Here is a 13,393-nt window from a genome sequence, read left to right as displayed (position 1 = left end):
AATCTAGAAATAGACTCACATAAATGATAATTTTCAAAAAAGTTATCAAAGCAATTCAAATTAAAGAATTATTCTTAATAAATGTTGCTAGAAAAACTAGATATCATCTTTGGAAAAAAAAGAATGACACCTTACATCAAACACTAAAATTAATATAAATGAGCTGCAGTCCTAAATATAAAAGATAAAATGATAAAACTTATAGGAAATAATAAAGGAGAAAATCTTCAGATTTAGGGTGGGCTAAAGACTTCTTAAGTAAAAGTCAAAAGAGCACAGGGGCGCCTGGGTGTCTCAGTTGGCCAGCTCCTGATTTTGGCTCAGGTGACAATCTCAGAGCTGTGAGAGGGAGCCCTTCGTCGGGCTCTGTACTCAGTGCTGAGTTTGCTTGAGAGCTTTTCCTCTACACCCCTCTCCCTGCTCATTCTCACTCTCCCTCTCTCAAATAAATAAACAAATCTTTGAGAAATAATAATTAAAAAATTAAAGTCAAAAGAGCATAAAACAGGGCACCTGGGTGGCTCAGTGGGTTAAACCGCTGCCTTCGGCTCAGGTCATGATCTCAGGGTCCTGGGATCGAGCCCCGCATCAGGCTCTCTGCTCAGCAGGGAGCCTGCTTCCTCCTCTCTCTCTCTCTCTCTCTCTGCCTGCCTCTCTGCCTACTTGTGATCTCTCTGTGTCAAATAAATAAGAAAATCTTTTTTAAAAAAAGAGCATAAAACATAGATAAGAAACTGATAAACTGGACTTCACCAAAAGACATACTTTACTCTTTGAAAAATACCATTAGGAACACAAAAAGGCAAACTACAGACTGAAAGAAACTTATGTAATACCTATATCTGACAAAGGGACTTGTATACAATGTATATAAGAACTCTTATAATTCAACAATTAAAGGTTGAGTTATAGATCAAAAGAATTAAAAGTCAAAAGATATAATTTTTTAATATTAACAAAAGAGATGCACAGAGCATTCACAAAAGAAAATATACTAATAGCTAAGGAACACAAGAAAAATGCTCAACATCTTTGATCATGAAGGGAATACAGTTAATTAAAACCATAATGATATTAGAATGACTAAAACTGAAAAGACTGACAATACCAAATGTTGTCAAGGATGTGGAGCAAGTAGAGCTCTCTTCTAGTGCTAATGGGAATGTAAAATGAACATCACTTTGAAAAACTGTTTGGCAGCTTCTCACAGAGTTAAACATACACATACCATGTAAGCCATCCTGGTATTTACCCGGAGAAATAATGACATACACCCATGAAAATACTTGTTCACAAATGTTTATAGCAGCTTTATTCATAATAGCCAAAAACTGGAAATAACCTAGTATCTACCAATGGATAAATGGATATGAATTGATAAAGAAAATCTTAAATTATTTGAAAGATTAATTACTCTTCAGCAGTAAAAAAAAGGAACAGATCATTGATACACTGAGCAACATGGATGAATCCCAAAGTAATCATGCTAGGTGAAGGAAACCCAACAAAAAGGATTATATTCACTAATGAATGTATGATGCCATTATATGAGATTCCAAAAAATGGAGCCAGAGGTAGAATAAGTAACAGACTGCAAAGAGGCACAAGAAAAGTTTCAGAGGTAATGGAAATGTACTTATCTTGATTATGGTGGTGGTTTCATGAGTGATTACATCTATCAATACCCACTGTGGAATGACATCAGCAACACAGCCAAATAAAACAAACCTTCTTACCACCCACGCCTCAAAACCAACAATCCGGCATCCACCCATGGACAAAAGTGCCTTTGTTGGATCAGTAGGATTCAGCACTATACGCCAAGGAACCCAGCCGGAGACTCCCACACCCATGTGTCAGACATGTAATAGGCACAGAGGCTTCAGTCCCAGCTGTGGACTCTGCAATGGCCCATGAGCCAATTCCAGCCCCACTTTACTGCAGTCCAGGAGCCCCTGGAAAATACCATCTTAAGACAATCCACCCAGGGATAGGACAGCCTTTCTGGAAGTTCAGGTTTCCAGCAGAGGGGACCCAGCACACCACTGGGGCAAAACAATGAGCTTGGGTGCATTGTAGAGGGTGAGAGGAACAGTCTGACTTTACACACATCACTCCTCCCCCAAGGTGGAAGAGCTCAGTGCCAAAAGAGATGTTCTTAGCTCGTGATTTCTCCCACAAAGTCTGAGTGTGTGAGTAAGCTACGCAAACTGCTACCAAAGAAGCCCACTTCTTTCTCACCCCATCCAAAGAATTGAGTCCTGTGCTGCATGGCTGGGGAATGAGGAGAAGCTAAGATAGTGGCAGACAGGACTCTCAAAGGGGCAATACGAGATACAGATCCTATTAAATGTGCTGTGGACTCCATCAAGAAGTGTGCCCTTAAGCCACTGGGGATGCCTTGGCAGTGGATCGGCTCCCAGTATGTACTGTGTGGTCGGCTCCCGGTATGTACTACTCCAATGGCAAGAGGGGGCATTAGCAAATAGCTAGTGAACACAGGCAGAAAACTGGACCAAAACTGTGGGTCAGAAAGAGACTGCAAACTACAACTTAAGCCACATCCTTGGGAAAGCAAAAGAGAGGCTGTCAGCATCTGGCCTACTGCAATAAGGGTCAAAATAAGGCGCAGAAGCTTAAGAATTCTGCCACAACAGGGTGTAAGATGTGTGAAGCAGGCATACACATAGGTCTGAGAAAGCCTCAGAATTCCTAGCAGGGCTGACAGAAGACATTTCTGCCCTGAACTAAGTTGGTAAAGACTAGAGGAGGTTACAACTACTTCAAGTGCAAAGACAGTGACACTGGACTTCAAGGAACAAAAAAATATCAGGGAAACATGACACTACCAAAGATCTCAATCATCTTCCAGGAACCAACCCCAAAGACATGGAGATCTGTGATTAAGCAAACAAAGAGTTCAAAATATCTGGTTTAAGACAGTAAATGGGCTACAAGAAAACACAGAAATAGTTCAGAGAAATCGGGAAAACAAAAATGAGAAATTTAATGAAGAGATAGAAATCATTAAAAAAAGAACAAAATTCTAGATTTGAAGATTATAGTGAGTTAAATGAAAACTGCACTAGATAGAATCAACAACAGAATGGATCAAGAAGAAAGAATATGGGGCGCCTGGGTGGCTCAGATATTAAGTGTTTGCCTTCGGCTCAGGTCATGATCCCAGGGTCCTGCTTTTCCCTCTGCCTCTCTCTCTCTCTGTGTCTCTCATGAATAAATAAATAAAATTTTAAAAAAAAAGAAGAAGAAGAAGAAGAAAGAATCTGGGTGCCTGGGTGTCTCAGTGGGTTAAGTGCTACCTTTGGCTCAGGTCATTAGAGAAGAGGACCACCACACAGCACAGCTCCTAGAGGGTGTTATTCCTATCCCCACTTGGGCAGTGAACAGTTTGCTCATGGGACACCTGGGTGGCTCAGTCAGTTAAACATCTGCTTTGTGCTCAGGCCCTGATGGTAGGGTCATAGGATGGAGCTCCACATCGGACTCCGTGCTCAGTAGGAAGCCTGTTTCTCCCTCTCTCTGCCTTGTATGCTTATGCTCTCACTCTCTCACTCTCTTTGAATGTCAAATAAATAAAAAAAAATTTTTAAAAAAGAAGAAAGACGGGGCGACTGGGTGGCTCAGTAGGTTAAAAACTCTGCCTTTGGCTCGGGTCATGATCTCAGGGTCCTGGGATCGAGCCCCATGTCAGGCTCTCTGCTGTGCAGGGAGCCTGCTTCCTCCTCTCTCTCTCTCTCTCTGCCTGCCTCTCTGCCTACTTGTGATCTCCATCTGTCAAATAAATAAATAAAATCTTAAAAAAAAATTAAAATTAAAAAAATAAAAAAAGAAGAAAGAATCTGTTGAACTTAACAGATATTTTCAGAATATTCCACCCTCAAACATCAGAATACACATTCTTTTCAAGTGCACGTGGAACATTCACCAGAATAGATCATATATCAGGTCAAAAACAAGCCTCAACAAATACAAAAAGACTGAAGTCAAGCCATGCACCTTTTCTGACCACAACACTGTGAAACTAAAGTCAACCACAAGAAAAAATTTGGAAAGACCACAAATACATGGAGGTTAAACAACATGCTACTAAACGATGAATGGGTCAACCAGGAAATCAAAGAATAAATTTTAAAACATACATGGAAAAAAATGAAAATGACAACACAATACCCAAAACCTTTGGGATGTAGTGAAAGTAGTCCTAAGAAGGAACTATATAGCAAGAGATGCCCACCTCAAGAAGCAAGGAAAATCTCAAATAAACCACCTCACCTTACACCTAAAGGATCCAGAAAAAGAAAAAGCATAAAGCCAGCAGAAGGAAGGAAATAATAAAGATTAGAGCAGAAATAAATGATATAGAAACTAAAAAAACAATAGAACAGATCAATGCAACCAGGAGCTGGTTCTTTGAAACGATTAATAAAACTGATAAATCTCTAGCCAAACATCAAAAAGAAAAGAGAAGGGATGCCTGAGTGGTCAGTTGGTTAAGCATCTGCCTTCTGCTCAGGTCGTGAGCCCAGGGTCCTGGGATCAAGTCCCACATGAGGCTCCCTACTCAGCAGGGAGCCTGTTTCTCCTTCTGCCTCCTGATCCCCCTGGTTGTGCTTTCTCCCTCCCTCCCTCTCTCCAACAAATTAAATAAAATCTTAAAAAAAAGAAGAAAGAAAAGAGAAAAAACCCAAGAAAATAAAATCAAACGAGAGAGGAGAAATAACAACCAACACCACAGAAATATAAACAATTATAACAGAATATTATGAAAAACTATATGCCAACAAATTGGACAACATAGAAGGATAAATTCCTAGAAACATAGAAATTACCAAAACTGCAAGAAAAACTAGAAAACTTGAACAGATTGATAACCAGCAAAGAAACTGAATCACTAATCAAAAAACTCCCAGCAAACAAAAGTCCATGACCGTATGGCTTCACAGGCAAATTCTACCAAATACTTAAAGAGTTAATAACTATTCTTCTCAAATTATCCCAAAAAACAGAAAAGGAAGGAAAATTTCCAAATTCAGTCTGAGACCAACATTACCCTGATAACAAAACCAGATAAAGACACCACTAAAAAGGAGAACTATAGGCCAATATCTCTGATGGACATAGATGCAAAAATTCTCAACAAAATCCTAGCAAACCAAATCCAACAATACATTAAAAAAATAATTCACCACAATCAAGTGGGATTTATTCCTGGGTTGCAAGAATGGTTTAATATTCTCAAATCAATCAATGTGACATACCACATTAATAAAAGAAAGGGTAGGAGCCATATGATTCTTTCAATAGATGCAGAAAAAGCATTTCACAAAGCATGACATCCATTCATGATAAAAACCCTCAACAATGTAGGCATAGAAGGAACATACCTCAAGATAATAAAAACCATATATGAAAAACCCCACAGCTACTATCATCCTCAATGGGGAAAACCAGAGAGCTTTTCTCTACAGTCAGGAACAAGACAGGTATATCCATTCTCACCACTTTTATTCAACATAGTACTGGAAGTCTTAACCCACTGAGCCACCCAGGTGCCCAGTACTGGAAGTCTTAACCACAGCAATCAGACCTCAGAAAGAAACAAAAGACATCCAAATCAGCAAAGAAAAAGAGAAACTTTCAGTATTTGCACATAACATGATACTATATATAGAAAACCCAAAAGAATCCATAAAAACCTGCTGGAACTGATCAATGAATTCAGTAAAGTTGCAGGATATAAAATCAACATACAGAAATCTATTACATTTCTATACACTAATAATGAAGCAGCAGAAAGAGAAATTTAGGAATTAGTCCCATTTACAATTGCAATAAAAACAGTAAGATAGCTAGGAATAAATCTAACCAAAGAAGTGAAAGATCAGTACTCTGAAAACTGTAAGGCACTGATGAAAGAAACGCAGATGACACAGAGAAATGGAAAGACATACTCACGGATTGAAAAAGCAAACACTGCTAAAATGTCCGTGCTACCCAAAGCAATTTAAATATTTAATGCAATCCCTTTCAAAATACCAACAGCATTTTTCACAGAGCTAGAACAAATAATCCTGAAATTTGTATAGAATCACAAAGACGCCAAATAGCCAAAGCAACCTTGAAAAATAAAAGCAACCCTGGAAACCTCACAGTTCTGGACTTCAAGTTATATTACAAAACCATAGTATTCCGGGCGCCTGGGTGGCTCAGTGGGTTAAGCCGCTGCCTTTGGCTCAGGTCATGATCTCAGGGTCCTGGGATCGAGTCCCGCATCGGGCTCTCTGCTCAGCAGGGAGCCTGCTTCCCTCTCTCTCTCTCTCTGCGTGCCTCTCCATCTACTTGTGATCTCTCTCTGTCAAAACAAAAACAAAAAAAAAACAAAAAAAAACACCATAGTATTCCAAACAGTATGTTATTGGCACAAGAAAAAACACATAGATCAATAGAATCAAATAGAAAACCCAGAGATAAACCCACAACTATAAGAATATCCAATGGGAAAACGACAGTCTCTTCAATAATATGTGAAAACTGGCCAGTCACATGCAAAAGAATGAAACTGAACCACTTTCTTACACCACACACAAAAATACATTCAAAATAGATGAAAGACCTAAATGTGAGACAGGAAACCATTGAAGTCCAAGAAGAGTACACAGGCAGTTACCTCTCTGACATGAGCCATAGCAACTTCTTTCTAGGTGTGTCTCCTAAGGCAAAGGAAACCAAATCAAAAATAAATTATTAGGACTACATCTAAATAAAAAGCTTCTACACAGCAAAGGAAATTATCAGCAAAACTAAAAGGCAACCTATGGAGTGTGAGAAGATATTTGCAAATGATGTATCTGATAAAGGGTTAGTATCCAAGATATACAAAGAACTTATAAAATTCAACCCTCTCCAAATGAATAAACCAATTAAAAAATGGGCAAAAGACATGAATAGACACTTTTCCAAAGAAGATATACATGGCCAACAGATACATGGAAACATGCTCATTATTCATCATCATGGAAATGCAAATCAAAACCACAAGTTATCATCTCACACCTGTCAGAAAGGCTAAAATCAAAAACATAAGAAACATCAAGTGTTGGATTGTGGAGAAAAAAGAACATTTGTGCACTGTTGGTGAGAATGCGATCTGTTGCAGCCACTGTGGAAAACAGTATGAAGATTCCTCAAACATTAAAAACAGAAATGCCATATGATTCAATATTCTACTATTGGGTATTTACCTGAAAAAAAGAAAACACTAATTTAAAAAGATAGGTGCACCCCTGTATTTTTTGCAGCATTATTTACAATAGTCAAGATATGGAAGCAATGTAAGTGTCCATCAACAGACAAATGGATAAGGAAAATGTAGTACATAATGGAATATTATACAACCATAAAAAATGAGATTGTGCCATTTGAGAAAACATGGATAGACCTAAAGGGTATTTATGCTAATTGAAATAAATCAGACTGAGAAAGAGAAATACCATATGACTCCACTCATAAGTGGAATCCAAAAAAAAAAAGAATAAACAAATAAAAAGCAGAATCAGACCTATAAATACAGAGAACAAACTGAGTGTCAAAGGGGAGTGGAGTGAGGAGGTTGGGCAAAATGGGTTCAGGGGGAGAAAGAGATTCAGGCTTCTAGTTATGGAATGAATGTGTCATGGGAATAAAAGCTGCACAAGAAGAAAAAAAATGTAGATATATATATATATAGACATATATGTATACAATTTAATATTGTATATATATAATTTAATATTCATCCATATATATTATATAAATTATATAATTAAAATTTATATTGTATAAATTATAGAACTACAATTTAATATTCAGCTATGAGAGAGAAGGAAATCCCGCCATTTGTTACAGCATGGACGGATCTTGAAGGCATTATGTTAAGTGAAGTTAAGTCTGACAGAGAAAGACAGATACTGTATGATGTCACTTACATGTGGCTTCTAAAATGGTCAAACTCATAAAAATAAAGAGGTGGTGGCCAAGGGCTGGGGAAGGGGGGAAATGGAGGGATGTTTATAGTTACGGTTATAAAATGAGTAAGCTCTGAGTATCTAAGGTACAGCATGGTGACTATAGTTGACAATACTGTATTATATACCTAAAACCTGCAAAGAGAGTAAATCTTAAATGTTTTCACCATAAAAAGGAAATGGTAATTATGTGAGGTATTGGAAGTATTAACTAATCCTGTGTTGGAAGTATTAACTAATCCTATAGTATACTGCAATATACAAGTCTATCAAATCATTGTATTATACACCTTACCCATTATGTCAATTGTATCTCAATAAAGCTGGAAAAATCATTATATACTTTGGATGGGTACAGTTTATTGTACAGAAACATTACTTCAGTGAAGTTGTTTTTTAAAAATAGTATGGAAAGATCATCTTATTCAGTTAAAGGGAGGATAAAAGACTTACCTGGATTTGAAACAATAAGCATCTTACAGTCAGGACTATGCTGGATTATGGTAGGAATGATTGATTTCATGATGTTCACATTCCGTTGCACCAGGGCAAGGCGACTTTCTCCCTCCTGTTGCCGTGCACCTGCTGTCACAATAACTAATTTGGAGTTTGCAGATACTATGTAATCTAAAAAGAAACAGAAGGCAATACTTGGATCAAGAATGCCATAATTACTGTGCCTTACTTCTTTAAAAGTCTATTGTAAGACCTTGATACTAAAGTACTCATCTATCAGGGTGCCTGGGTGGCTCAGTCGTTAAGTGTCTGCCCTCAACTCAGGTCATGATCCTGAGATCCTAGGATCAAGTCCCACACGGGACTCCTTGCTCAGCCGGGAGCCTGATTCTCCCTCTGCCTCTCCCCCTGCTTGTGCTTTCTCTCTCTCTCTCAAACACATTTTACTGGGCAATCAGGCCATCACCATGGCGAAGCTGAGCAAAGAGGCCAAGCAAACAGAGGCTGGGGCAGCTCCTCAAAGATGACCAATATGCCACCCACTGGGACTTTGGTCCTCCCATGATTTACCAGGGATTTTAGAGATGTACAGATCCTGGAAAGCCTGAACCAACTGCTTTGAACCTACTTTGGGGATAAAGGACTATTCAGTTATCTGGATTTGGAAGTAAGCAATAGACAGGAGCAACATGAAAGGCATGCACACTAGCTGGGATAAAAGATGGGACCTCATTCAGCCATTCACCAGTTGGATGGAACAGGATTCTTACCACATAGATGCATCTGTGGCAGAGTGGAACTTCTACGGAATTACTTATGAAAGGCTGCATCTTTTTTTAAAAGATTTTATTTATTTATTTGACAGATAGAGATCACAAGTAGGCAGAGAGGCAGGCAGAGAGGAGGAAGTAGGCTCCCCGCGGAGCAGAGAGCCCGATGTGGGGCTCGATCCCAGGACTCTGGGATCATGACCTGAGCCGAAAGCAGGGGCTTTAACCCACTGAGCCACCCAGGCGCCCCTCAAATAGGTGTTTTTAATAATCTTATAAAAATGTCTATTTTGGGACCTTTCAATTTCTAAATGAATTTTAGAATGAATTTAGTGTCTATAGAACATAAAGCATTTTGAGATTTTGACTATGGTTGCGTATCATCTATAATCAAGAGAAGAATGGACATCTTACAAATAGACTTCCATATGCAAGGTCTATCTATTTATGTATTTAATATCATTCAACGAGGTTGTCTTCTTTTCTGAATAAAAGCTCTATAGAGATCTTGTTAGATTTATTTCACGTACTTCCTATTTTTGATAATGTAAATAGGTTTAAATTCTTCTCCTTGTTTTTGACATATATACGTACAATTAAGTTTTTATTAATAACTTTATGTCAACCATCCTCACTAAACTTTTAGCTCTATATGTTGTCTCTTTTATTATTTTTTTTCCTTTACCTTCTTTTTGATTCACTAGGTATGTTTTTCTAATTTTATTACTTCCCTCTTACTAATTTAGAGGTTACACTGTTTCTATTCTTTTAAAGATTATCACAGCAGTTACAATATGCATATTTAAGTTATCAGAGTCCAAAGGTAATCATCACTTTTCCATCTTCCCTAATGACTGAGGAACTCAGAACACTACTTCATTCCCCATTACCACATTTCACACCCAGATTTATATGCTATATTTTAAAATTTTTAATCCTATATTATATGGTCTTATACAATTTATATTTATTTAGATTTGTCCTCAATTTTACCATTTTCTGTGTTCTTCACATATTTTTTGCATTTCAGACCTTGTATCTAAGATCACTCTTCTTTTGCCTTATGTATATATTTTTGCATTTTTAATTTTTTAAATTTTTAATTAAAAATTTTTTAAAGTTCAATTTAATTAATATATACTGTATTATCAGTTTCAGAAGTAGGATCTGGTGATTCATCAGTTGCATACAACACCCAGTGCTCATTACCTCAAATGCCCTCCTTAATACCCATCACCAAATTACCCCATTCCCCCACCCACCTCCCCTCCAGCAATCCTAAGTTTGTTTCCCATAATTACCGAGTCTCTTATGGCTTGCCTCCCTTTCTGTTTTCAACTTATTTTATTTTTCCTTCCCTTCCCTTATGTCCATCTGTTTTGTTTCTTAAATCCCACATGAGTGAAATCATATGGTACTTGTTTTTCTCTGATCAACTATATTGCTTAGCATAATACCCTCTAGTTCCATCCACATCATTGCAAATGACAAGATTTCATTCTTTTTGATGGCTGAGTAATATTCCTATGTACATATATTTATCTCTCTTCTTCTTTATCCACTCATCAGTAGATGGACATTTGTGCTCTTTCCATATTTTGGCTTTGCATTATTAGCGAGGGTCTGATTAGTCTGTCTGAAAATGTATTATAACCTTATTCTCTCTTTTTAAAAAAAAATATTTTATTTATTTATTTGACAGAGAGAGATCAAGAGTAGGCAGAGAGGCAGGCAGAGAAAGGGAAGCTTGATCCCAGGACCCTGAGATCATGACCTGAGCTGAAGACAGAGGCTTAACGCACTGAGCCACTCACACGTCCTATAACCTCATTCTTGAAAGATATTTTTGCTGGGTAGAGACTCTGAATTGACATTTACTCTTTCTCAGCACATTAAAAAGATATCATTTCATTATATTCTGGTTTCACTGTGCTGTTGATAAGTCAGTTATTCTTTCCTTTTTCTAGAATTTGTCTAGTGACTTTTTTTTTCTCTTTACCTTTAGTGTTCTTTTTTTTTTAGATTTTATTTATTTATCAGAGAGAGAAAAAGGGAGAGAGAGCAAGCACAGGCAGACAGAATGGCAGGCAGAGGCAGAGAAAGAAGCAGGCTCCCCGCCAAGCAAGGAGCCCGATGTGGGACTCGATCCCAGGACGCTGGGATCACGACCTGAGCCGAAGGCAGCTGCTTAACCAACTAAGCCACCCAGGCGTCCCAGTGTTCTGTAATTTCACAAGAATGTGTTAGATAGGATTTTGTATTTATCCTTGAGATTATTTGACTTGAGTGTGTGTGTTATTTTTCATTAGTTCTCAAAAATGCTCAGTTATAAATCTTCCAATATTTCGTCCTCTCCGTTCACTTTTCTTTCTTTTTTTTTTTAAAGATTTTATTTATTTATTTGAGAGAGAGACAGTGAGAGAGAGTATGAACGAGGAGAAGGTCAGAGAGAGAAGCAGGCTCCCCGTGGAGCTGGGAGCCTGATGCGGGACTCGATCCCGGGACTCCAGGATCATGACCCAAGCCGAAGGCAGTCCTCCAACCAACTGAGCCACCCAGGCGTCCCTCCGTTCACTTTTCTAATTATATGTACATGACATCACTTTATCCTCTATGATTCTTAGCCTGTCTTATTTTCTACTTCTTGCTGTCTTTTTTTTAAAGATTTTATTTATTTATTTATTTGACAGACAGAGATCACAAGTAGGCAGAGAGGCAGGCAAAGAGAAAGAGAGAGAGCAAGGAGCCCGATGCGGGGCTTGATCCCAGGACCCTGGGATCATGACCTGAGCCAAAGGCAGAGGCTTTAACCCACTGAGCCACCCAGGTGCCCCTCTTACTGTCTTCTTTGTAATTGCCTTAGGTTCATCATTTCCCTCTTCAGTGTGTCTGCTCTATTATTAAATCCATTAATTTTTTTATTTCATTCTATTTCATATTTAGAAGTTATATTTGACTATTTTACTTTTCTTTTTAACAATTTTATTTATTTACTTATTTATTTAAGAGAGAAGGAGAGAGTTGGGGGGAAAGGCAGAGAGAGAGAATCTCAAGCAGATTCTGCACTGAGCACAGAGCCCACCATAGGTCTCAATTCCATGACCCTGAGATCATGACCCAAGCTGAAATCAAGGTTGGACACTTAACTGAGCCACCCAGGCACCCTTATATTTGGCTATTTTAAAAATATAGGTTTTCCTGTCTTATACTGATATTTTAAGTTGGTCCTTTATTTCTTTATGTGGAATAATTATAGTTAATTTCTATTTGTGTTTCATAATTTCAACATCTGAAATCTATGGTAGCCTTTTCTGTTACCTCGGCTGGTTCTTGCTCATGCATTTTCTTGGTAGATTTAATTAGTCCTAATGTGAGATGTTCATTTTTTTTGGAATATTATTTGTGGAACTTCTTTGAGCCCTGAAATAAAGTGGGTTTCTTCTAGAGACTACCTTAAGTCTTTTTTTAAAAGATGTATTTATTGGGGTGCCTGGTGGCTCCGTGGGTTCAAGCCTCTGACTTCGGCTCAGGTCATGATCCCAGGGTCATGGGGATGGAGCCCCACATCGGGCTCTCTGCTCAGCAGGGAGCCTGCTTCCCCTCCTCTCTCTCTCTGCCTGCCTCTCTGCCTACTTGTGATCACTGTCTGTCAAATAAATAAATCTTTTTTTAAAAAACAATGTATTTATTTATTTGAGGGAGGAAGAGAAAGTGGGGGAAAAGACAAAGGGAGAAAACCTTCAAGCAGCCTCCCCAATGAACTTGGGGCCGCTTGACCCACTGACCCATGAATTTCTGACCTGAGCGGAAACCAAGAGTCAGACACTTAACCAACTTAGCCACCCAGGTGCCCCCAAGATTATCTTAAGTCTTAAGACTGCTTGAGATTTTTTTGGGGGGATTTCAAATAAGGGCCAGCTGGTATCTACAATCTTGGCGACCATTTCCTTCCTTTACTCAAGCAGCTGAGATGCTTGATTTTACTGTCAGTCCCCAGAGATAGGGAGAAATGAATTACTTCAAGATCATCCTTACATTAAGGAATTGCTAAATGAGGGCCCGCAAGCCACATCTGGCCCATCGCCTGGTTTAGTAATTAAAATCTCACTGGAAAAAAATAAAAAAATAAAATCTCACTGGATC

General features: G+C 38.3%; 1 protein-coding gene and 1 pseudogene across 2 annotated transcripts in view; one reads left to right on the top strand and one right to left on the bottom strand.

Moving 5' to 3' along the window:
* The window catches only part of LOC122914286 (L-lactate dehydrogenase C chain), a 47,067-nt gene that overhangs the window by 22,470 nt on the left and 11,204 nt on the right, over positions 1 to 13,393 (bottom strand). The window contains exon 3 of one of the 2 annotated variants that reach the window (XM_044260922.1): positions 8,478 to 8,651. The exons of the other annotated variant lie outside the window; for it this stretch is intronic. Coding sequence (XP_044116857.1) covers positions 8,478 to 8,651 — 174 coding nt within the window. The remainder of the gene's footprint in view (positions 1 to 8,477; positions 8,652 to 13,393) is intronic. 2 annotated transcript variants of the gene reach the window in all.
* On the top strand, positions 8,948 to 9,119 carry LOC122914287 (annotated as a pseudogene).

Source organism: Neovison vison, chromosome 7 (assembly GCF_020171115.1).
Source record: "Neovison vison isolate M4711 chromosome 7, ASM_NN_V1, whole genome shotgun sequence".
NCBI lineage: Eukaryota > Metazoa > Chordata > Mammalia > Carnivora > Mustelidae > Neogale > Neogale vison.
The sequence above is the reverse complement of the archived record's forward strand: the minus strand, read 5'-3'. Positions and strand labels throughout refer to the sequence as shown.